Source organism: Crocuta crocuta, unplaced genomic scaffold (genome assembly GCF_008692635.1).
Source record: "Crocuta crocuta isolate KB4526 unplaced genomic scaffold, BGI_CrCroc_1.0 scaffold93, whole genome shotgun sequence".
NCBI classification, from domain to species: domain Eukaryota; kingdom Metazoa; phylum Chordata; class Mammalia; order Carnivora; family Hyaenidae; genus Crocuta; species Crocuta crocuta.
In genome coordinates, this window is record NW_027529641.1 from 4,694,354 (window position 1) to 4,721,044 (window position 26,691).

Genomic DNA, 26,691 nt, shown 5'->3' on the forward strand with positions numbered 1-26,691 from the left:
GATCAAAGTGGGCTGATTTCCAAACAAAATAAAAGGTACAACCTTACGGGACGTGTGTGTAATAAACAGGATGGTGAACTAGAGGGCTAGCTGTATTTCCAGTACTGTTCTTGAATGATCTTTTCAACTTCATGAAGGTAAGTAAAAACACATTCAAGAAAACAGTATAACTCTCTTCTCACAAGTCTTTTTTTTTTTTTTAATGACACTATCCTGCATACCTAAGGCAACAGCGCAGGGCTCATAGGTAAACAAAATTTCCCTGTTCTTTTCCTATTTCATGTCAGGAGAATGCCAGGCAAGGTTTCCCAAGATGCTGGGCCAACCCCAGAAAGGAGATTTCTCTTTCCTATAGCATCGCATATAACATTCTTACTTCTATCCTGGGTAATGGCTTCCCTTCAGCACTTGTTGTTGGTCTTTCAATACTTCTAATTCACCTACACACCATATAATATGCCCACCCTCCCTTTCAAAAATTTTTTTATCCTGAAATAATTATAGAGTCACAGAAAAGTTGTAAAGAGTACAGAAAGGTCTCCTGTACCCCTCACCTAGTTTCCCCTAAAGGTTACATCTTCTATAATAATAATGCCATGGCAAAACCAGGTAATTAACACTGGCGAAATGTACCTATAATTCCCTGCCTGTTCTCTTACCTCTTGTGTGATCTTCATGCAGTCAAGTTACAGAAGTACTTCACGAAGATCTCCCAGATAGCCCCCCATCCTCATTTTCCTAACTCCTTCCTGGTGACCACTGACCCGTTCTCCATCACTGCAATTTTGTTACTTGGAGGCTTAAGTTATATAAATGGAGTTACACAGTATGTGACCTTTTGAGACTGGCTTTTTTTTTTTTTCACACAGCATAATGTCCTTGAGATCTATCCAAGTTGTTGTGTATTTCAACAGTCTGCTCCTTTATATTGCTGAATTCTTAGTCCACGGTATGGACATAACACAGTCTGCTAAACCATTTACCTACCATGGAAAGCCTGAGTTGTTTTTAGGCTTTGACTATGACAAACGGAGCTGCTATGAACAACTGTGTACATGTTGTTCTGGGGACCTATGTATTCCATTTCTCTGGGATGAATGTCCGGGAGTGTGACTTCTAGGTCGCATGTTAAGTGTATGTTTAGTTTTCCCTGACGTTTCATTCAAATAGCAATTTCTGAACCAAACACCTTTGCTAAACTGTCTAGGAATCATCTAGCACTTCAAAAATGTTTTTCTAAGGAAGTGCTCTGATTACATGTTTACAGATTAAGCTTCCTTGAATCCATTCTGGTACAGAGAGGGTATAAACAGCATTAATAAATATTTTAAACTCAGTGTCGAAGAGGCCTTAAAGGCTGAGAGGGGTATTTATTCTTTCTTGACGGTGTTTCATCTTAAAATAGAAGAGGTATATCTGTAGCTTTGAACAGACTCTAAGGGCTGGCAGGGAAAATAACAGCTCAATTCTTTGAAAATGCACTGCGACGGGAGAAATAACATGGTCAAGGTGCGTAGCACTGCCCTCCTTCTGAAGCCACTGCAGGACAGTGTACCCTAGGACAAAGATGCCACCGGCTGCCCCGTCTCCGTTCCCACCCCCAAGGAGGATCCTTAGCTACACCTCATCTGGGTTCACTGCCCAGGGCACTGGGAAAGCCCTCCTGCCAGTCTAAGTCGGCCAATAAAATGGGAGTAAAATGTGGTAGACTTAATTCTGGGTGGGATATGAAGACTTTAGAGCTCATTGCGCTTCCCTGGCACACTTATTATCTTTTAGTTAAAGACATTATAACAGGTGGAAACTTGGTCTGGTCTAATATTATGAAATAATGTCAGTTCTGGCTCTGTTTTGAAATTCAGCCTATGGTATGAACAACCTCTCCAAATATTACACTGGAAACAATCAATCCCCTTTCAAAAGACTTGCTTGAGGGGTACCTGGGTGGCTCAGTGGGTTAAGCGTCCAACCATTCGTTTAGGCTGCAGTCTCTCATGGTTCTTGGGTTTGCGCCCCGTGTCTGGCCAATAGTGTTTTATACTTGCAGAAGAGAGCTACAGAGCAGGGGCAGGAGTCCCCTGGTACTAAGCTAATTATGAAAGAGGCATTTGGCCCACTGCAACTAAACTATTCTTTCCTAAAAGTTCTCTGCTCTATCCAGAGGAGGGAAGAGCACCCCCAACCCCCTAGTCTTCTTTTGCTTCCAGGGCTAGAGTTCCCCATTTTAGAACAATGCCATTCTTGCTTTTTCAAAAACACAAACCAACGACAAATTTACGGAAGCCCCGCGGGCACGCACAAGGGGGATGCTCTCTGCTGCGGACGGCTTCTTTGCTTCCCGAGTGAAGTCTCAACACTCAGGAAGGAAAGCAAGAGAGACAGACAAAATCGAGGGAAGGTGAGGGTGGAGGAAGCCAGTGAGCGAGCGGAGCAGGTGCTGATGGCAAACACGGGTCACTTTAAGCTGAGGCTACTCTGGGCGGCTGTAGTGCGGGCTCAGGACGGAGTGCGTGCTACGGGGCTTTTGGGCTTCTGGCTGCAGCAAGGACGCTGTTCGGGGGTTGGCTTGTGTTCCTGGTCATGCTCCCAAAGACCGTACTGGCTGAGTGGCTGGAAGTGGGGGGCGGCCTAAGTCTACAGCCCTCCCAGCTTTCCCCACACCCCTGCACCGCCTGGATGGTAGGCCTGGCAGGTGCAGGCAGGGAAGATGATGACAGTGACCTCCAGGCCATGCCTAGGCCAGCAAGTCAGGTACTTAATTTCAAATGGCCAGGCAGTGCCCTTCCACAGCCCAACAGGACACAAGCTGTTTTATTAAATTATTACTTTTTAAAATTTTTATTTATTTTTTATTTTTGGCCAATCATTCCTGGAATCTCCTCTAAAATGTCAGTTACGCCATCCCTCTCAAGGGGACCCAACGCCCTTAACCTCCCTGGGGGGGTCCTGCTGCCGCCAGATGGAACAAGGGTAGCACCAAGCACCCTGCTCTTGGGGGGCAGCAGGTGGGGGGAGGGGTGAGAGAGGGAAAGCAGGGGTGAGGGGGGGACCGCGTGACTGACCTCTGACTCCCGTTCCGGATGAACCCCGAGGGGCACTCCTGCATGCACTCGCCATCGTGGATCACGAACCCCTCGGAGTCGCTGCTCTCGGCGCTGGGGATGTTGGCGCAGAAGTCGCGGTCCACGCAGCGCCAGCCCTCGAAGCGGTAGGTGTTGGGCGGGCAGGTGGGCACGCAGACGCCGGCGTAGTAGTAATGCCTGCAGGCCACGCAGGCCGTGTCGTTGTCGGGCGCGCTGCAGCTGCCCAGGCACTCGGGGTGACAGCACTCGTTGCTGTCCGTGCAGGCCCGCTTCCCACACGCGCTCGGGCACACTGTGGGGCGGAGGGGACAGAGCGTGAGACCGGCAGGGGCTGGACGGGCTCCCACAGGCCTGGCCTGCATTCTCCTCCGTCACCGTCTCCCCCGCCCGCCCCATCTCTCCAGTGACCCACAACCGACCACCAGACCACCCGGCTCTGCGGCCCCTGGCTGACTTGGAATGACTACGTATTACGGACCCTAATCCCACTTCCATCGCGGCGGGGAAAATATACTCTGTTATTTCGAGTCAGGAGACCAGCGTTTAAAGTCCAGCCTCTCCTATGTGCTCCCGGTTTGCTCCTGATTAGTCATTAGCCTCTCTGACCTTGACCCTCTCTTTTCTCACCTATAAAACGAGGGTAGTAATATCCACATTAGAAGTTTGCCCCAGGCCAATGTGATAATGTGGAATGTGGTAACCCTATGGGAACAATACCGTGTATTATTCCTTTAAAGAGCATTATGCGCCGTTCATTTTGCATTTTGAATGTGCTCCTTGAATATCTTAAGAAGCCTCGGTGTGCAAAAATAATTATTTAAAAGATTATTTTATTATTTATGTTATTAAAAGTATTTTAAAATCATTTAAAAAACCATTTACTTTAAGAGCGATTAACCTAGATATAGTAGCGATGATACTATTCAGATTTATAAAATGGCTTTAGAAAAGTTTGTGTCTGCCTGGATATCGAAGGTCTGACTCCAAAAAACGATGGTGTTAACTTATTCACATATCCTATTCTCAAATACAAATAAAAAGAAGCGTGGGTGGGCAGTGCCTCTGTGTCCAGCAGACTCATAGCGTATTAGAAGCCATCTCCTCTGAGCCCCTCTGCTCAGCTTAAGTGAAAGCAGTGTCTAAAGGCCAGAGATCCACAATTCATGTCCCAAGTAGATGGGCTGGCACTTGTCCCCATAACAATGCTGTAATGATCACGCTCCATGGGGCTGTTAGCCTCCCTAGCCAATAAAGTATAAATCAATGAAAATACGAAATCTGGTTTGCATTATTTGTCTCCTACTTTTTCTTGAGCTGGGAAACAACAGAAAATTATTTAAATATGTATATTATTGATTCTGACATACATTATTTAGTGAAGAGTCTATTGTTTTTCCTTATAATCAAAATACGTACTCAAAACATCAGAGATCACAGTTAAGAAATGAAAATATATAGGACATCTAGTCCATTTGTCCCCCCAAACCCCCTTTTGTTAATACCTTCATGTTGGACCCCCACCCCTACCCAGGTCCCTTCCTATGCATGTACACGTACATATAAATATCTGCAAAAAAAAGAACCATTGTGAAACCATTTTGGGAATATACCGTGAATTCCATAATCATTTAACAACTGCATCTTACGTCACAGTAGAGTGTAAGTTGTAAGCTGTCTCCTAGTGGGTGACATTTCGTTTGCTCCCAACACTTTATGATTACAATGAACGCTGCAATCTTCATGAGAATCCTTAATTATTTCCTTACAATCAATTTCCAGAATTTGACCTCACCAAGCCAAACTATGCTCTGGAAAGTTTGTGCCAATTTACACCCTACCAGCTGCATCCAAGAGTTCCGATCATACTGCAAATGGTTGAATTTAAAAATGGACACCAGAACTTGGACATTCAAACAGAAACTGTCACCTCTGAAGGAAATGGACAAATTTTCAGGATTCTGTCGAGCATCTCCTCTGAAATCATCTTTTGGCAGAGACCATAAGTTGCCTTCCATTACTTACTCTTTTTATCTACGTTGGTAATAGAACCTTGATTTTTAATTGGGCATTTTGCCACCCCCCCCCCCAAATATCTAGATATTACATCTCTACATCTCCTAGCTTCTCTTGTAGCTATAAGTGACATATGTCCCTAGCCAGTGAGATAGAATAAAATTTTTTGGCTGGAACCTACTGGAAGATTCCTTAAAATGGAGTGAGCATGCCCTCTTCCTTCCTGGCTGGCATGCAAGAGCAATGCATCAAGCTCAAGCAGCCATCTTGGACCATGAGGTAACCCATTAGGAAGGTAGAGCAAGATAAAATGATCTTGGTCTCTCATGACCATGGACTGTACCTCTAGACTTCTCTAGATGAGAGAGAAAAGAAACTTTTATTTATGTGCCTGCTATTCATTAGATCCAACTGAAAAAACCCCCACTGAGCCACTTACAAGCAAAGAAAACCATTCTTGTTGGTTTCTGCCATTTTCGTTTACCAGGATTGCCTCAATGACTGCTGGCTACTTCCAAAAACTAAGCTACCCAACAAATAACAAGGAGTAACTATCTCTAAAGCACACCAACAAAGTATGTATTATAGACAGGAGGTCCTAAAATGTTGAGATACATATATTGTCTACCAAGGCGATCATCTTTAAGAGGGTAACACTAATGTGATTTATGAGCCTCGCATATTTGTAGCGAATGCACAGTGTGCCTGCACGCACACACACACATTCTATCATCAGTTCTCACACCTCAACACGCCTAATCATAAAACATATTAAAAGATTATTTAATTTCAAATATATCCATTGTGGAGGTAACTTCAAGGCTCAAGATCTAAAGAATAAACTGTGTATCTTTAGTTCAGGTTTTTAACCTAATACTAGGAAAAGAAGTCCATTTATCCTTTAGTTCTCTATCCATTTGGCAACTGTTCATTTAGCAACGTATTGCATCTGTGTGTCAGACGTTGCGGATAAAGAATGGACGATACGGCAGCTTGAGTATGGGGTGAATAGAGGTGCATGGCATGCCCTGGGAACCAGGGAAGGTTTTGAAGAGAAACTGAGGCTAGGGCTGCAAGATGAAAGATGAGGAGGATAAGAATAAAGAATAACACAGATGAGAGGCACCCAGATGGCTCAGTTGGTTGAGCATCCGACTTCAGCGCAGGTCATGATCTCCCAGATCATGAGTTTGAGCCTCGCACTGGGCTTGCTGCTGTCAGCGCAGAGCCCACTTCGGATCCTCTGTCCCCCTCACTCCCTCCCTCTCAAAAATAAACATTAAAAAAAGTCTGAGTCCCAGAGACTAGCTGGGACCAGTATCTAGTCACAAAACCCACTTTCCCTCGCTTATAATTCAAATAAAATGCTATGTAAAATCACAAGTAGCAGACAGTCATAGTAAATAGTATTAAAAACTCAAGAGCATTTAAAACAATAGAAAAAAATATCCCCGTGCACTGGTTGGGAATCAGTTATACCCAAATGCAAATGTTGGGCATTTCCAGTAAGAGAAAGAAAGAAAAGAAAAAAAAAGTATCTGCAGCTTTATTTTGCATTCCGTTCCCCATTCTGGTGGAAAGAGCATCTCTGGGCAGTGGTCCACTGAGACCCTTCACAGGAGTACGTTACATGGATCTGCATGGTCGGTCAGTTCTTGCCACAAATAGCACACAGGCTGGGGAATCAGTGATGCGAGCTACTTCACAAGGAATTTCAGTACAGCTTAAATTAGGTAAAATCATGTTATTTACAGGCAGAACAATGCCTCTTAAAGGGATCCCAAATCAAGGGGTTCCTTCGTGTTTCAGGATCCAAGCTGCACGCCTCATACTGATTGAATATTCTAGGGGAATAGAAACGGGGTGTGACGGGGACGGAGGAGAGAGGAGAGGTCACTTGTTTGCTGGAGGACAAACTCTAAATTAAAGAGGCTGCTCCAGAGGCAGAGGCTGGTGTTCCCCCGGCCGCGGCACCATCAGAGGATTCTGGGAGGCAGGAGAACACGCAGGAAGTTCAGGATTAGAGAGTCCTGGAGTCAGCCCCAGAAGCTTGCTGTAAATTTTGTCTCTTCTCAATGTATATAAATATTATTAGTGTTTAGGACTATTAAGGGATTTCTTGAAAAGCCCTGGGCAGTGTGTCTCGCCAGCAGATGGATGGCTGCTCCACGCAAATGCCAAAACTTAAAATTTAGTACAGTTACCAAATTTCCAATTACGGAGCTGTGGGAGAAAAGGAAGGGAGCCTCTTCCCTGGCTTTCATGAACAAGGAGCACACCTAGCATGACTAAACGGCATTTCTGCTTTTCAAAATAAGAGGAAAATGGAAGCTGCGATAAACTAACAAATATACAGGGGGGGAAGCAATTTTGCCCATGAGATCCTTCCATGCATTGAGATTCTCAGAATAACCAGTAAAAACCAAAGGCCATCTAAACTGCTGGAAAAGGTAACAACATGTCCCACACCTACCACTAAAAGGATTGATTTGGGGTCACAGCCACATAAAAATGAGGTGCTGCATTTAAAAGCTCATTCCCTTCATTTTGTGGGGCAGCAAATAAGTCACATATCAGTCTTTAACTTCTTCCCTCCCTGGTGTCCTTGTACTTATTAAGTTCTTTCTAGTTTTTGGGGTTTTTGCTTTTTTAACATTTGTTTTTGTTCCTGCCAGTGAGTTCCTTAACGATCATTACTCAAGAGAAGCCATTTTTAAAAAATGATTATAAGGTGTTCGGTTGGAACTGAAGGCGGAGAACCCAATCTCTTCTCAAGGAACAGAAAAAATGGAAAGGAGACCACTTTAGAAATTATTTGAGATATGGGGCGCCTGGGTGGCTTAGTCGGTTAAGCGTCCGACTTTCGCTCAGGTCATGATCTCGCAGTTCGTGGGTTCGGGCCCCGCGTCGGGCTCTGTGCTGACTGCCAGCTCAGAGCCTGGAGCCTATTTTGGAGTCTGTCTCTCCTTCTCTCTCTGACCCTCCCCTGCGCACGCTGTCTCTCTCTCTCTCTCTCTCCTAGAAAAAATATATATATATATATAAAAAGAAATTATTTGGGATAAAATTGTTACAAAGAATAGAAATAGTTCATGGACGTTCGAGTGAGGTCAAGCTTCCGAGTTAGAGCACAGGCTAGTTCAGAGACAAGTTAATTATTTCTGGGTTACCCTAGAAGGTGACATGTGGCACATGCCCTTCCTAACTGACACGCATCGTTATGCATAAAGGGGAACCACAGCTAACTCCAGGGCAATGCACTTCAATGTCCAAAGTGCATCGGACACACAGGGACCAGAGAGATTTTATGGTTTTCTTGTCCTGCCAGGGGATGAGCTGACTCATCAGATAGCATGGGGATTGTGGGGGGAGAGAGGGAGGGACCCCAGCTGGGTCCGCTGAATGCCCAAATCCACTCAAGGCTGTCGGCATTGTCCTCCAGGGAGCACTCAGCCACAGGTGAGGGGATGAGAAAGGCTCCTTTGGACTATTAAACAGCAGCCTTAGGAGCCAGGCCCTAGGCTAGGTCCTGCAGACACTCAGGCAAAAGACGGCCAGCCTTCCTGGGGCTCCCAGCCCTGAGGATAGGCAAGGGGAGTACCAAGGGAGGCAAGCAAGGGGCTAGTGAGGAGGACTTTCCAGAAGGAACAGCCAGGGCCTAGCCAGCAGGAGCTAGCAGGTGCACGGGGTGCCACCAGGGCTGATTGGGAACGAGGGCCAGGGAACCAGACTCAGGAAGAATGTGTGACGACCAAGGCTTTGGGGGCTGCAGGGGTACAGGACACAGAAAGAAAAGACGGTGAGACCCAGGTTAGAAAGAGAGGTGAGAAGGGCCTTTTAACCCACAAGTACGAGTTTGAACCACTCTTAAAAGAGGAAAGGGATGCTATTTCAGGATTCTAAGCTGGGCGTCACATGAGCAGATGTACATTTTAGAAGGATCGCTCTGGCTGCTGAGTGGGAAACAGAAAGGATGGGTGACCCACAGAGTCACGGCTGCCAACGCCGTGAGCCATGACGGTGGTCCAGATCAAAGAGGCAGTGATGCGGATGGGGAATGAGCAGGCAGCTTGAAGGTGCATCTGGAGAATGTGGGAAGTGTGGCGAGCTTTTGTTTTTGGAGGGACAGAGAAAGATCAGTTCGGCTTGGGATGTGCTGCTTGGTGTGCGCCGGATGCTCTCACACTGTAAAATAATCTTCAATCTGTCCTCCCTTTTACCCTCATGCATACTCCTCCCCACCCATCATCCCAAGCAAAGACCTCCATCAATGGGAGCAGAGTGTGAGGAAAATCAAGGCTTTCCCAGCTCAGCCAGAGCTACTACATTTTATCTCAGTGGATTAGTCTGGAGCTCTCTAAATAAGTCAGCTAGTGTCAAAAGCAGGCTTATGGGAGAATGTTTAGAAGCCATGAAATGAAATGAAAATAAACCTGGTACAACTATGTACGAGCTCCACACATACGTCTGTGTGTGTGTGTGTGTGTGTGTGTGTGTGTGTGGGGAGAGAGAAAGAGAGAGAGAGAGATTGCACATATATATAGTAAAGCACAATTTCGGCAAAAGGAAGACAAGAATCAACTATCAAGTTTCTTAACATCCTGAGAACTGGTGAATAGAAAATTCTGGAGAACCACTGCCTAGAAATCCCAAGCCGAGCTTAGAACAACTGGCAGACAAGCTTCTGCCTGGAAGACTATAGCCAATAAGCCAAATCAGTTACCCATGGCTAAAGAAAGTTCAAGTGGCAACCCGTGACTTCAAATATTCCGCAAAGAAAGTCACATTGCAACAATGTTTCTCTTAAGGCCAAAAGAAACCTCCTCCTGTGCTGGAGAAAACATTCCACCATGGAAGCAGCTGGACAAAGAGACATTAAAAAAATTTTTTAAATGTTTATTTATTTTTGAGAGAGAGGAAGAGACAGAGTGTGAGCAGGGAAGGGGCAGAGAGAGAGAGACACAGAATCTAAAATCAGGCTCCAGGCTCTGAGCTGTGAGCACAGAGTTTGACGCAGGGCTAGAACTCACAAACTATGAGATCATGACCTGAGCCGAAGTCAGACACTTAACCAACTCAGCCACCAGACACCCCTAGATGAGACATTTTAATGGCTGGAATCCTGAAGATACTTGGTCTTCTCTGTTGGATCCAAGAGCATTCTGTGTGTGCCCACTGAAGGTTCTTTCTGACTGTTAACACAGTGAGCCTCATTTTCTCCTAAATATGTATGAAGGAGTTCCTCTTTGCAATCTGAAGTGGTTTTTGAGACTCAGTTTGAAGTCCACTTCTCTCCTAACAGGAAGGCCCCAGAACAAAGCATCCTTGTGTTAATATATGAACGCTCTGAGATACGGAGGTCTATAGAGAGTGGAAGAAGTTACAAACTTCTGCTCCTTACTACTCCCTCCCTGTTAACTGTCTTCTCAGACCTTCTACTCCATCTAACGGGACTGCTGTGGAGCATGCAATAGCTAGAAGATTCTAGGGCCATTAGATCTGTCTCCAGTTCAGAAGCAACAAGTACTTCATGTGGTCACACGTTCACCCCTTTCATCCAGAGTCTAGAGTTGAAAGGAAGTTTAGAGGTCATTCATCCCATGCCTGTCTCAGACACTTCTCTACAAAAAGCTAGGTGAGCCTTCAAACAACATCTAGAGGGTTTATCACCTTACAGAAAGTGCTACTTCAACTGCCGGACAGCACCAGCCTTGACCAAGTTCTTCCTTACCCCCAACGAGCATGCACTGGCACAGGTGTCTGATAAGGTAAGCAGAGGCTTTCTTCTTTCAGGTCAGACTTGCAAATACTTAGGCTCCAAATTCCAAGATGGTGATCCTGGCCTCCCTCTGAGTGCTTTTCTCAGTCACAGCTCAGGTAACATACCTGAGTACCACTACCTCTCAACGCCTGCCCCAAACCTACTCTTAACACAGCAGACGTAGCGGGGACGGTGTGGAAGACCAGGGTACCAGGAGACCAACAGCAGTCTTCCATGACCAAGGCAGTATGCTTGGGGTGATCACCGCATCTTCAAAATAACTATCATCATCGTACTGGAATGGCTCATTCAGAGCTTCTATTTGCCTGAAATGCCTGTCTTCTTTTTCACAACACCTGTTTGAGTCTCTCTTATATGGATGCCACTGTGGTCTAAACACAAGAGTCTCTGTTAACATAAAGTTGACATTCACTGAGCACTTTTGTGTGCCTGACAATACACACCTAGTACCTTATATATGTTAATCTAATCTTCTTAATAACCACATGGGGTCAGTAACATTATCCTAAAGCGTAGATGATCAAATGAAGGCGCAGAGGTTTAATCATTGTCCAGGGCTATTCATGTACAATTTAATAACTGTGAAGCTGTAAAGCCAGACTTCAAACCTAGATCTGCCAGACTGGTGGCGGCAGCCTTTTCACCCAGTCTGTTCCACGGCGGGACTGTGTTTCAGCCAGTCTGTGTCATCGGAAAGGAAAGGGCTAGGACGTGGTTTCTCGTGCCAGGTTNAGCCACCCAGGCGCCCATCGTGCCAGGTTTCGTTTGAAGCATGCATCTATCACGAAAAAAAAATCCCAAGTCCAAGCACCTTTTTCTCTTCCCTGAGGTGTACCACTTCATCAGAAGGAAGGACAAAACCCACGGAACATGACACAAAGGGACAAGCATTCAAGGTGATATTAAGGAGATAACATGTGCCCACTAAGCCTTCTTTGTTTATTGAGTTACAGCAAATAGAACCCTCAAGGACATTTTTTTCCAGCACAAATTTGCAAGGCTGAGCCCTTTCGGATGTACCATTAAATGTCATTGCTAAGTTGCAATAGTGAAGAAACAGCTCCCATCATGGAGGGCACGGAGGTAGCAGCCATTCTGTGGGGCAAATGCAACTATATATGTGTATATGGCTGTGCTATCAGGAAGCCAGACCATTAAGACCCAGGGAGACTCAGTGACCTGCAAAACTCATGTCACCCAAATAAGTGTGACTCATGAAATTAGATAACCAGAGTTCATTTTCTTCACCAGTTACTATGTCTCAGCAAGACTGAAAACTTGGTCATGGAGGAAGAGGAAAAAAAAAAAAGTTCTATGCCTTTCCCTCGTTCTGCTCATAAACACATGTAATCAAGGCTTAAAGAAGTAAGCAGTAGAAAAGAGTCAAGCTCCAAGACTAGACCTCGCTGTCCAGGACACAAGCAAGGTAAGCCAGAAGGTATGGGAAAACATTTCATTCCGGCTCCTGAATGCATCTGTGAACATTTCATTAACGAGCCAAAGACACCATTATCTCCAGACGGTGCTCCCTGGATTGCTTAAGCCTCCAAGGTCTGATAAGTTGTGCTGGGCAGAGCACTGAGAAAACAGAGAAAACAGAAGCAGAAGAAAAAAAGGAGCCAAGAAACCAGAAGGAGGAAAGTTCTAGGTAGCACCGTTATTAAGTCAAGATTTCCAGAGCTGACTAGTGAGAAGAGTAAATAAAGAAAGTGCAGCCATTGGTACAAAGGTACAATGTAGGACTACAATGGGCACCACAGCTAAGCAAGGGGCAGGAGGCAGATCAGGAAGCCGCCTCTGGCTGAGCTGGCTTGGGGTACTGTGCTGTGGGTTATGTAATTTTTTTTTCCTCCCTTCACACCCTTTTTTAAATAACAGTTTTATTGAGATATAATTCACACACAATTCACCCCTTTAAAGTATACAAATTGATGACTTCTAGCATCTCCACAGAGTTGTGCAAACATCACCCCCAAAGAGAAACTGTGTACCCATCAGCCACCTCTCCCACCCCGCCTGCCCATCCCCTCTCCAGCACTGGGCAATTGCTAATCTACTTTCTGTCTCCCCATATTTGCCTGTTCTGGACATTTCGTACAAATGGAACCAGACACTGGGTGATCCTTTGTGGATAGCTTCTTTCACTTAGCATTATGTTCTCAAGGTTCATCTGTGTCGTGGCACGTGACAGTACTTCATTCCCCTTTATTTGGTATGAAATTTTGCTTGCGTGATCCACAGGTGGCAAAATTAGCTCTGTAAGTCAGCCTTCACTCTGCACATGCAGTGATGAAATCACCCGTCCATCGAGTGGCCGATCTGAACCCCAGAATCTATTCACAGTTTATATTTGTTCTAAAGGAAGAAAGACGATACCTGTCAACTTGACTAAATTGTGTCATTCTCTGATATTAAGAAAAAAGAGGGATCACCATCTAATCTGTGGGGGAGAGGCCACCGGATCTGTGACGCTCTTACCTGCTCTGCCTGACAGAGGATAAAAGATACCAATGGGCTTGATCTCTATAGAAATGCCCAGCAAATGAAGATGCTGTACCACAGAAAACTCTCCTTAGGTGGGGGTGAGGGAAAAGGAAAGCAATAAAGTCAGATGTTAAGAGGGGAGAGGAGAGTTGCCTTCCCACTCTCTTTACTTTTATAAAACGATATTCTTTCAAAACGAAATCAAATCATCTTAACATACTTTAAAGTTGTCCCCAATTTCTTTCTTCTAAACTCTATATTCAAAGCCTACATACAAACTTGGGAAACATAGACATGATTCAATGGGGAAAAAAGATCAAGGAAATGGGGTAAAGCGCTGGGGGTCCACGCAGGACCATGGCGAGGGCAGGCGTGTCTGCTTCTTCCTGTGGGAACACAGAGTGGCTCCCCCAGACAGAACGCACACCCCCCTCCTCCATCTTTTTTTTTTTTTTTTAAGTCCGTCACTGCCAAACGGGTGACTCTTTTGAAACCCTTCCTCAGGGCTGCGAACGCCAGACATGCGCACACAGAGACACCAATCACTTACTATTGCCTGTCACAGATGCTTAAATGGACAGGGTGGAAAAAATATTCTTTTCACACACTTAAAAATTACTCCAAGTTATTTTAAATTTGGAACTGTTTGTATATTCCTTATAAGTTTATAAAACTCACGCTGTCCCTCCATGACTAACTAAAGTGGAATTGAGAGAGTATTCTATATTTATAACTTGTCTGGTTGTTCGTGCTTACAGCCATATTTCCACTCTCTCTTACTGTACACAGAGTTATGTGAGGTATTGTGGGCTCCTAAACTTTGCTGATTTCCTAACAAGGCAGGCCTGTGTCCCGCAGGGACAAATTGGGGGCTGTTTTGTCCAAGGAGAGGCCAAGCTTGCAGGGAGAGGCCTCCAGCTTTGTGGTTTTGGCTACAGCTCTGAAACCTGGTGTTAGGGCCCATTTCTGGGCAATTGCCTGCTCTGCTGGTGTTGACCGAAGTATCAATGCTACCGATAGACTGTTGATTACACATACCTGTTAGGAGCTCCATGCTATACAGCTGTGGCTACACATATCACTTATTCCTGTTTATTTGGGTAGAAATTGTTAGTCCAAAAGGTGTGCTCAGATCCAACCATGCCAAAGCCCTTTCCCACATACATAAACACATACACATAATTTAAATGAATTAACCGAATATAGCCACTTGCAGGGAAACGACTATTTAGAGACCAGCAGGCACTGTTTTGGATAAAACTTTGTCAACAAGAGAACCGCTTACGAGGAGACAGCGTTAAATGCAGGAAATACCTATGGAGGTAGATTTGTACAGTATGGGTGCAATTTACACTCGTACATGCACACCTGTACACACATATGCATTGTGGTACAGCCTCTCCGCGGGCGGTCGACAAATAAAGCTTCCTCCTTGGGAGGCTACCCACCTACTCAACGCCCACACAATTCTGCAAAGTCCTTTCAGGATCTTCTTTTGAAAAATGCTTCTAGAAACATAGCGTATTCTTTGATACGGCCTCAGGAGTGGCACATCTTTGTAAAAGGAAGGGAAAAATGGTCCCTAAACCCGTTTTTCTTTCTTTCCTAACGTCGGAAGGAGAAATACGTATCTCATCTCAATGCTGTGGCTGCCAGTGAGGTTAGGGTTTTCTCCTCTTTCCCCCCAATTTCTTGGCCATTTACAGTACCTCTTGAGTAAATGGTCTTTCAATGTCTTTGGACCATTTTCTTCTTGGGAGATTAACTTTTTACTAATTATTTAAATGTGAGCCCTTAAAGATGTATATGCTTTTTAAACACAGCACTGTGCCTTAAAAAAATTTTTTTTAGGTGGCTTGAGAGAAAAATGCTTCCCCCTTCTGTAATTAAATCTACCTGATAAGCATGGGTCATAACAGTAGACTTTAAATCATTTATTACCTCTCCAGAGTCTCGGCTCCTTTCTCCTTTGATGGTGTTCCTTCCTGATGGCACACTTTCAGACTTGTAAACATATATTTTAGAGTATATGTTATGCTACAACTACAACACCGCATTATTCTTTTCCATTATCTAATCTTATTGCTGGCCCCATTTCCTGAAGTTAAAGTATTTTTACTACTGTAGAAAAACCACAAAAGATTCACTAGACTTCCCAAGTACAGTCAACTGTGTTATCAGTAAAGGTGGGGAACACAGTGTCATCCCACACGGTCCTACATTCTGGTTACCACATAAACCATAGGAGAACCCATTTTAGAGAACTGGACCACAGAACACCTACGCCCACAAAAATTCATGGAACTTATATTTCATCTAGTTGATGATTCAAAAGTGCCTTAGCAAAACATACAAATGTAGAAAGGTTGGAATGTCAATGTCCTTTCAAAGATTATTACCCCCTCCCTCCGAAAACAGAAGCCCAAAATAAAACCAAAAACACCTAAACCAAAAATACCTTGTCATTCCCTCAGAATTCTGTTGGTTTATATTTTATTTTGTTTGGTGTTTTATTTTTGTGGCTGGTAGNGCTAAAAAACATTACTGCCCTTGCCAGAAAGCATTAAAAGTGCTAATATCCTTTCTTGGGGAATATAAATCCAGTCTTTTTTAAAAAATATTTTATTTATTTCTGAGAGAGAGAGAGAGAGAGAGAGAGAGAGGCAGAGTGAGCAGGGGAGGGTCAGAGAGAGAGGGAGACACAGAATCAGAAGCAGGCTCTGGGCTCTGAGCTAGCTGTCAGTGCAGAGCCTGACATGGGGCTTGAACCCACAAACCGTGAGATCATGACCTGAGCCAAAGTCAGACGCTTAACTGACTGAGCCATCCAGGTGCCCCCTATAAATCCAGTCTTATTGGACAGTATCATTTTGTCAATTTCGTGTGGGGACAACTCTTGACTCTAAACTTTGGAAAGGCGGACTGATAGATTCCAAGGTTAAGTCTCTCCTTTGCCTAACTTTAAACATAATATTTTAGGGGCTCCTGTGTGGCTCAGTCAGTTAACCATCCGACTTTCGTTCAGGTCATGGTCTCACGGTTCATGAGTTCGAGTCCCATGTTGGGTTCTGTGCTGACAGCTCAGAGCCTGGAGCCTGCTTCCGGATTCTCTGTCTCCCTCTCCCTCTGCCCCTCCCCTGCTCACACTCTGTCTCTGTCTCTCAAAAAATAAACAAACATAAAAAATAAATAAAAATAATATTTTAACCCTAATAGTTGAATTTCTTGGTTTTTGGTTTTTTGTAAACAGTCGGTAAAATCAGGTTAAACTGAAGTGCCAACACAGGCAACTCGTGTAAAATGCTGGTTGAAAGAGTGTGTCTCAGTTGTAAATGCCCAACGGACATGGGCTCACAGGGGCCCTCTGCTTTTTTTTCAAGTTAATTGGGAAACCTCCGAGAGTATATTGTTATTTGCTCTCTGAACCATTAAATATCTAGTACATTTCTGATTTTGTATATTTGGCTCTTCCCCAGAGTATTATCCAAAATATAAGGTGAATTGTATTGCTGCAGGCCCAACGTCACTTAGGGCTCTAAGGAAGCTGGAAGGGGAAGAAAAATATGGCAACGCCTACTGTCAGCTCTGAAAAGCAAGGGGGAAGGTTCTGGGGCTTTCCCCTTCAGATACTGCCACTCACTGGCAAGGGACGACCGACCACCTGGGGCCAGGATGTTGGGGCCAGGATGAAAGCGGGTGATGTGCCCTGGGAGAGAGGGACTCCCCTCTCTCCTTCCCGTCTGAGCAACTTTTCTCTTTTCACTGCCTCCCAAACACTCTCTGTTACATACTACGGTCTGATTTTCAGGCTTCAAAGGAATTTTCTTTGAAAGATGGAAGAACGTTAACACTTAGGACTAATTTTACTTTTAAAAGAAACAAGCAGGGTAGCTCTACCATGCGAAACACAAATGAGGCTCCAAAACTTGGAAAGCGGTCCAAGGATCATTCTTTCATTCCATCCTTGGCCTGAAGACTGAAGCACAAAAAGTTCATAAACACAAAGGGGTCCAATTGCACTCAAGCTCCAATGAGGACGAGTGAACCCCTGAAGTCACACGTTTGGCATTACCACGAGGTTTACCTGCGGAAATAGCTTTTAGAACACGTGACTGTGCTTCACAAGTCAACTTTTTAACCCTTTCCCTAAACACTGTAAAGCCCCAAACTGGCTAAGTGACTTTAAAAAGGGGGGGAAGAGAGAGGAAAGGAAAGGAAAGGAGTGATCTCAAGCATAAAGCTCTTCTTAAAAAAATCTATCTAAAATCCTGGACTTGAATACACCAAAGATAAGGATCTGAAAATGGTTAAGAGAGTTATCTTTTCTTTTTCCTTGAAAGGAATAAGGTCTGTAGCAACTTCCTAGGATTTGATGTCAACACAACAGTTGTCTCCGGAGTCCCCCTCCCCCCCCCATCCTCGCCCCCCAGGCAGAGGCCAGGGTGCGCTCCTTGCGCACTGCAGACTGGCACACGGCATCCCTCAGGACCTGTTTGTGTTTTAGGCACAAAGAGAACAAGTACTGGCAAGGGACAAAAAAAAGAACATGTTTTGCAAACAATCAGAGTGACCTGAAACCCAGGGTGAAGCCTGAAGTCAGCCCGAGCCAGGCTCTGTACAACGCTGGCTAAGTGGAGTGCTCCGGAGAATGAAAAGGCGTTGCTTTCCCATTCACCCAGGAGGACCTCTCACCTAAGGCCCCGCCCCGCCCCGGTCGGGGCTGCCTTCCTTTGTTTTGCCTCCTCGGGGAGCTGGGAGCATCTCAGAAATGAGATGAATGCCCAAAGGAAAGAGCCCTCGGTATTTTTCCGGAGCTGAAAGCAACCCAGGCACTGGGCATCCAGTCGAATGCTTTCATCGTCATTTGGCACACGAAGAAAATGAGACCCAGGCAGCTGAGACTACGACAATCACGCGACACGGGACAGCGGGGCCCGGTACCCAGGGGCCCCCCACCCCCACCCAATGCTGCGATGTGATCTTCCCAGCCCCCTACTTTCCTGCAAAGAGAGGGATCTCTCAGACCTTTGACACCACACAACCCCTTTCGGGATAATCCACGCACAAATCTCCTTTGACTCGGTCGGGAATTTTTAAAGATATTTTTAAATGATTTTTTTCTTTAAGTAATCTCTACACTCAGCGTGGGGCTCAAACTCACAACCCCGAGCAAGAGTCATATGCTTCACCAACGGAGCCAGCCAGGCGCCCTGCTGTTGGAAATTTTGAAATGGATTCTTTTCCCCCATTTTCCAATTCTGAACCTGCCTGTTCGAGGTATTTTCCTCCCAAATGCACCTGCCCCCTCTCACAAGCTGAGGTCTCTTGGTCTAAGTAAAGCCTATTAAATGCATTTCCACCTCCACTGCACCCCTCCCCATTACCTCCCCGCCCCCCAGTCTACTTTCTCCTGTCTGGTAGATGGGCAGACTTATCTTCCTAAAATGACATTCCCAGCCCACCAGCGCTCGGCAGGAGCACAGCACATACATTTGGAACCTGTTGCTTCCATCCTTCTCTGCCCTCTGGAAAATGCCTCCCATAATTCCTCCTCCCCAACCCCCATCCTTTGAAATTTCTAAACCCCGGTAGAGGAAGTGCCCGAGGCTCTTAATACGCTCAGTCATGCTCAAAATATCTGCTTCACCCACGAGGTATAGTAGCCGGCAATTCTGACCCCAGCGCCCATTTAGGGAAAAGATGATCTTTCTTCAAGACTCAGTATTCAGAATTCCTTAAAAGACCACTCTTGCTTATTTTCGTTCGTGTACCTGTGAGCAAGCAACTGTCCAGGACACCGGCTGCAACACCCGTTGTTCACCTACACGGGTGGTAACAATAGGGGATTAAGAAATCACCCTTTATGCGGCTGTGACCCCAGAGAGCACCTATTGCAACCTTCCTCCCCTGGAACTTGCAAAACTTACAGGAAATCTTCCACCACCTACACAGTAAATCCACTGCCAGAAAAATGAAGTGTAAACACTTTATATTAAATTAGCCAGGTGTTTAAAAAAAAATAACATTATTCCAATCCAATATTTTCAAATCCTGGCTTACTTTCAAGTCTCACGGTGCATACAGGGGCAAAGGTATGCCAGGCACGCGTCTTTATGCCCCCATGGTAAGGGGCATGTTTTGCTTTTTTGATTAATACAACCTGCAAATCAGTACACACGTAAAGTAACCCAGGGAAAGCAGACGGCGATCCTATTTCTTTTATCTAGGATTTCCCTCCAAATCTTTACACTGGGCAACAATGGACATCAGGATATAAATCTATTTATGTCAAGATAAATCTTTAATTGGGTCCTGGACGTATTAGACATTTTTTTGAAAGAAGCATCAATAAGGATGAAGAAACAGCGAACAAGAAAAAGTGGGAAATGCTAATGTGTGTCAGTTTACAGATGAATACGTCAATATAGGTTTGTGAGATATTCTATGCAAAAAAAAATCAATGAGCCCTCAAACACTGTCACTGACCTCAATCCCCCCACTCCCCCCCCTTCGTGCACATCCCCTGATGTGACCCAGATGCCCCTGGCTTGCCTTCAGGGAGGAGGGACACAATGGCAAGGGGTAACATTCCTCTGCCCATACACGGTCACAAATATATGAAAAAAACAAACAAACAAAACTACCAGCCTAGAAGCTATGTTGGCAAAATTTAAAGCAACAATTTAGAAACAGCCTACGCCCCATTTATGTGCCAGCTTGGCCAAATTTTTAAGGGCCCAAGTCACGTCTGTCTGTCTGTCTACTTGAAAAAAATTTGTTTTAGGGAGAGTCAAGTGTTTACAATTTTGAGATGCTTAAGTTCATCCTCTGTTTTGGAGACATGACACGAGAGAGGAGGCAATGTTCGCCTGGGAGGAAAATGTGGACTCGGGGGTTAGAGAGAAGTGAGTTTATATCCCATTTGCCATTTATTGGCTGTTGTGTGAAAAGGGACTCAGTTTCCTCATTATGTGCGTAAGACAGATACTACCACCTTGTGCTAATCAGTGGAAAATTAAATGCGATAAACCCTGTAACTGTATTGAGTCTCTTTCCTGTCATGTCATAGGTTCCCTGTAAATAGGGTTTACACAGGTCCCAGGGTTCTCTAGTCCTGGCTCTGCCAACTGTCGGCCCGCTCAGCTGCCATGTGCATGGGAGAGTCTCACTTTGTGACTCACTGGCCTCTATCTAATCCCCTGGAGGTGCCTTATGGGCTACCACTTGCTGGGAAGGGCAAAGGAAGACCTCAAGAACCATGTTCCTGATTGGTATCACGTATCAGCATATACACAAGACTTATGTGGCCAAGAAAGAAAAAAGAAAAGAGAGGTGCCAGGGTAGCTCAGTCAGTTGAGCGTTCAACTCTTGATTTCGGCTCAGGTCATGAGCCCAGGATCGAGGGATCAAGCCCTGCATCAGGATCTACGTGGAGCCTGGAGCCTGCTTAAGATCCTCTCTCTCTTTCTGTCTCTCTCCCTTCCTCTCTCTCTCTCCTTCTGGCCCTCCCCTCACTTGCTCTCTCTCTTAAAAACAACAAAAGCTAAGACAGGATTCTAAAGTATTTCAGATTTCACCTCTGCATGAACAAATAAAAATATTACAAATTTCAGATTGGCTTGGCATTTACAAATTCCGGCTTTTTATTGCTGTTTTTAAATCCCTTTGCTCTGAAATACTCCTCTTTTATGTAAGGTGGGCAGTAGCTTACCTAAGACATCATCATCTGAAGGTTCCCTGTAGTTGGTGGTTACTATTTTGAAGGGTCCTCAAGCTGCAGGCTGGGGGTGGGGAAGTTTGGGGAGAGCCTGGGGCAGATTACTTTCTACAGCCTGCCAAGAAAGCTTCCACAGCATGGAAGTTAAACCTTCAGCTTCCATCAGGCAGTAAGCTCTTTTTAGATGAGAAAGAGAATTTTCTGTTTCAAAAGGTCTTCAAAAAAAAAACACTCCTAATACAATATTCTCCTAAGTCACTTTATTCACGCTTTACATGGGTTAGATAAAGATTCTCTATAGCAACAGTATATACAAGCTCCTTCCTGGAGGACAATGAGACCATTCTATGCAAACAGTAAAGAGGTGAAGAGGCATCTCCCTTGTTAATTACCAGGCTAAGCCGGGGAAGGTGGGAAGACAGGGACAATAACACGGTGCTGTGCTGCCGCTACGAACTCTGGGATAGGTACCACCAATTGCCATCAGCACTCAAATAAATGGACAGAGCTATGACTATTCCAAAGGGCTCAACAACTAGTTTTGGCTGTCAGGTTCATAGGCTACACAGATTTAGGGGCTCTACAGGAAGCACTCAGGGGCTTGCTTGAGAGCTAAGTAAAAATAATTGCCGTTATCATTTTCCAGGTCAAAGGAATCTCTTCCAGGATCCACTGGCTAGATCTCTGCGTTGCAACCAAGAACATGTGCAAGCTGTGCTGTTTGAAAAAAACATTGGCTTTGTGCACAGGCACCCCAGGCTGGCTTCTCCGCNGGGGGGGGGAGGACAGCCAGCTGGCTAGAGCAGTCGTCAGACTGTCCAGTTCTCACGCCACCTGCACCTCCCTATCTAGAACCTACTGCTCTTGCTTCACAAAAAATGATCCCGGGTGCCAGTGCCACAGGGATATTCCTGCATCCTGATCCCACTGCTCCAGGCCACTGGGATGGGAAGGAGTATGCCGACCACCTGCTCCTCAGACCACCCGGCTCTGGGCCCGTATCAAGGAAGATAAGCGCTTGCTCATCCAGCCAGGAAGGGTTTTAGTGAATTCCTGGTGCAGGCACTGTCCAGAATTCTGAGAAGTGGCCGGGAGTTTGTGCTCCAGGTTACTGAAGAGCTGCGGACAGATTGCGCTGTCCTTTAGAGCACGGTGAGGATTTTACTGAATCGTGACAAGGGTACACGAATACCCATACACGTAGTAGAACTAAAACCTCTTACCTTCCTGGCTCCTGCTCCAACCACACTGGCTCCTTTTTCTTTCTTGAAGAAGGCAGACCCTGTCCTGACTCTGAGCCATCACAAAGGCTGTTCCTTCTGCCTGGCTTATGCTTCTTCCCACTCTTGACCTGCCTCAAAGACTTCTCCCCATCACCACCTCTGGGTAAGAGCCCTTCCTGCTGCCCTATCATTTTGAGTCACAGCATATGCTTCATGTCTTGCAAAGCACTGATCACATTCACAATCAAAGACTTAAATTTTTTTTTTCCCCTGGAGGGAAGGAGGAGGAAGAGTTATTGTTTAATGGGTACAAAGTTTCAGTTGTGCAAAACAACAAGACTTCTGGAGATGCCTGGTGGTGACGTTTACACAACTTGGGGAATGTACTCAAGTGCCATGGAGCCATATACTTACACATGGTTAAGATGATAAATTTTATTTAAAAAAAAAAGGACTTAACTATGGTTAATGCCCCTTTCTCTTTCTCCCACTGGTGCACAGTGCACTGGGGCAGGATTCCTATGTTTTTTCATCACTGTGTTCCCAGGGCCATGCCCTGAGCCCAGTCCACAGTGGCTGCTCAACGTATATTGGTTCCATGAGACATGATACACGCGTGTTTCCTGCTCAACTGTAAGCTCTTGGAGGGCAGGAGCACCATTCCTTATTTTTCTTTGCCTGATAGTTCCTTCCAGCGCGTCTTACACACTGGTGGGGTCAGGTGGCAAACTTTCAGAAAGCAAAGCCCTTGAAATTTACAGAAGACGTATACGGGGACTGTGTATGTGTACCTCCAGATGCAGATTTTACTGTATTTCCTCTTTGCCTGGAGGAAATTCTTCCTGTCTAGAATCCCCGAGGAACCAGATTCCAAGAAGGCGAACCGTCCTTCTAGTATGGTGTAGCTCATCTTGCTGACGAGGCTATTCAGGTCCCATGTCACCCAGGATTTTTTTCATTGTTTTGTTTTTTTGGTTTTTAATTGGAATCTGCCTCAAATTCTCTTTGGCATTAGGCAAGGCATAAATTGAAAGCAAATAAGTGAGTAAGAGAAGGGGGCTTCCCTGTAGAATAAGTAAGTACATTTTATGTTACGATAGTGAATAGTTTTTAAATAAATAACAATGATGACAAGAGTAGTATGAAGAACTACATTCCTTGACTCTCCTAAAAAGGAGGAAAAATGAGAAAAATCAGAGAAGCCACTTCTGGGAGATGAGGAATAAAATGAACGATAGTCCTCCGGCCTCATTGCTTGGCTGGTTTTCCCTGAGAATAACCAAAGAATCATCTGACCCAGCACCAAACCCCAGCCTTCTTTTAGATCATATTTGTTTTTAGGCAGACTAAATGAAAAAAAAATTTTTTTAATGTTTATTTTTGAGAGAGAGAGAGACAGAGGTAAGAGAAGAGGGGGACAGAGAGGAAGACACTGAATCTGAAGCAGGCTGCAGGCTCTGAGCTGTGAGCACAGAGCCCGATGCAGGGCTCAAACCCATGAACTGCAAGATCATGCCTTGAGCCAAAGTCGGACACTTAATGTAAACCAAGACACCCAGGCACCCTGGCAGACTACAACTTTTTTAATGATAACAATTCTTTCTCTCTGTCTCTTGGCCCTGATATAAGTAAAAGCTGAAAGTACTAGATGGAAAGAAAAAAACATATGTTTGTTACCAGTCTTAGTAAGCCACCTACCATGCGGGGGGCGCTCGCTGCTACACGTGCTTGGCACACGCTGTCTGACTTAACGTCCACAACTCTGAGAAGGAGAGCCTATTTTCCCATCCTCTGATCCAGAGTCTTAGGTACGGAGAGAGGAACTTGCTTGGAGTCGTACAACTTAAGGAGTCAGAGGTAGAAATTCCAACTGAAGCGCTACGACTCGAGGGTCCATGCTTCCAACCAGTATGGTACCGAGCATGTGCACGTGACAGAGTTTTCTACTGTAGTTCTCATAACTGACTTTCGTTAAGTCACAAAAGGCTCTCTGCACTATTTCACTGACGAGGAGACCAATGACCAAAGGAGGCTGTTGACTTCACAGGGAGACAGATGATGATAAATAGAAGTACTGACCAGTAGCTCAGCTCTAGGACCGCATGAGGCTCATTTCTGTGCCTGATAGTTTTGTCAGGATCATTCAGCACCATCCCAGAGGACCAAAAGGCAATGAATTTGACTACATAAAAAGGTGGAGACTTCACTCCTGTATTTAACCTAGCACCGAAATAATTCTCAATTATTTCTACTTTAAATGGCATAATTTATACAAATTGGTAGAGCACAGAATTCGTGCCACCCCAAACACAGTGTTTGACAACAACGGCTTTTTAAAAAAAATACAAAGAACTTTTATATTTGGATTAAATATTTGTTCATTTAAAACCTGAGTGCACCCGTCTGGAAAATACCCTACCTAGGTGTTGTACATGCAGATAAGAATTCAAGGTAAAGATTCCTGTCCTAACAGATACACATCGCGAGGACGAGAATACTTCCAGCTGAGTGGCCCACGGGATGGGATGGAAGGGTGTGTACAAGGCAGGAGTCCCGGACAAGAACCTCTCAGAACAGGCAAGGGAGCCCTGGNCAACAGAAAATTATAAACTGGCATCTTTATTAACATATAATCGAAAATTTTGAAAACATGACCTCAATGCATTTTTGCCTTTAAGAAAGATTTTAATTGAACAAATACAAATTTGTTCAAAACATCACGGGATGAGGTCCAGAAAGAGGCTTCTGTCACTGTGGGAAGTTAACGCCTATGGACCGTCTATTGCTAAAGTTGCTTAAAATGGGCTAATTATTCTCCCACCCACCCCCGCCTTTCTCGGTCCTGGCACAAGGAAATTTTAAGCCATCTACAATCCCTCCATTAAATTAAAAAAATAAACAAACAAACCTCCATTGTAAGAGGCGCCATTGGTGTCTGCCTCCTTGTCTTCCCTCACAAAAGGAGAGGAGGGCTAAAGAGCACACTCACTGGTCAGTATTTCATGAATTTAAAAAAGTGCAGCATTGCTGCTCGGCCAGACACAGTGCAAAACAAAACCCTCAGTCATTTGTTTAAACAAACTCACGAAAACAAAACCACTTCCTCAACATACTCCGTGAATTCTAAAAAGGATCGCACGTTTAATACAATTCTTCAAACTTTAACTTTCCCAAATTAAACGCAGGACGGTAGGGCCAGGCAAATGGACATCGCCTCTCTACCCTGCTTATCTATTTCTGGTTTCATTCAGCTGCCAAAACCACCGACAGCACTTCCTCTCATCCCTACAGGAAAATTTCATGGCTCCTGAAGGTCTGAGTCAGAGCAGAAAGCTCATGAATATTCTGATTTTCTGGAGCTGAGGCAAGGAAATCACTATAATTGATGACCAGACACAGAGCTACCTACCAAATGTCTGGTCCCTAGAACTACGCCTGTGAAATAATTGATCCAAAGTTGGATTTCCATTTTCGAAGCTATTCATAATAACACACGCCTGTTTCTGATTTTTAAGATGAGGTTTTATCTTTCGAGCTCTTCTTCTTTTCAATAAAATCTCTCTATACACCGGGATCTCCTTTAATAAACTTTCGGTTTGCCGCATTTTAATGAAGGTGAACGGAAAGTGAACCGAAGGGAACCTTAACTTCCCACGCGAAAGGGGAAGAAATGACGGTGCCGAAGACGATTTAAATGGAGATCCGCACGTATCGGGTGCCAGGAAATCAAGAGGGGACACGTGCGTCCCGGCGGCGGCGGGGACGGGGTCACTGGCCCCACCCTGCCNGGGGCGCGCAGCCGGACGTTAGCTCGGGACCACGAGACCCAGGTCCAGGGCGAGAACGCACGCGCCCTTCTTCCGTGTGAACTTTCATCTTTCACAAACCTCTTGACATCTTTCATTTTCCTTTTACGTTGCGCACTGCTCGCAAGTACGGGAGCAACGAACGTGCCGGGACCCACGCAAGTCACTTCCTCCGGGGCCTCCTCCCGCGGCAAAGCGGCAACAATGCCGCGGAAGTCGGAGGGTGGGCCACCCTCTTCCCACAACTTTAGGACAGCCGCTTTTCCATCAAAATTCAATTGTCGCTAAGAAGCAGCCAGGGTTCGTAGCAAACACGGTTTAAAACGGTTTGCTCCTTTGGCATAAAATGGATCATCGACACTCGGGAAACTCAAGCCGCCCCCCGTCCCGAGGGAGGCCGCGTGGCTCTGGCGCCGTGGGATCGACCCCTCAAGACGGAAACCACGTTCCCATAACGAAACTTGAGCCACCAAAGGGATTGGATGACATGATCGGAAATACACGAGGAATACTTTCTGCATTTTCCGCTATCCGGATGAAGGAATTGGGGAGGGGGGAGGGGGCGGGAAAGCAGGACTCCTCC

General features: G+C 45.2%; 1 protein-coding gene across 1 annotated transcript in view; it reads right to left on the minus strand.

Annotated features, from left to right (window-relative positions):
• Positions 1-26,691, minus strand: part of IGF1R (insulin like growth factor 1 receptor) — a 244,071-nt gene that overhangs the window by 64,875 nt on the left and 152,505 nt on the right. The window contains exon 3 of the mRNA XM_077762414.1: positions 3,063-3,375. Coding sequence (XP_077618540.1) covers positions 3,063-3,375 — 313 coding nt within the window. The remainder of the gene's footprint in view (positions 1-3,062; positions 3,376-26,691) is intronic.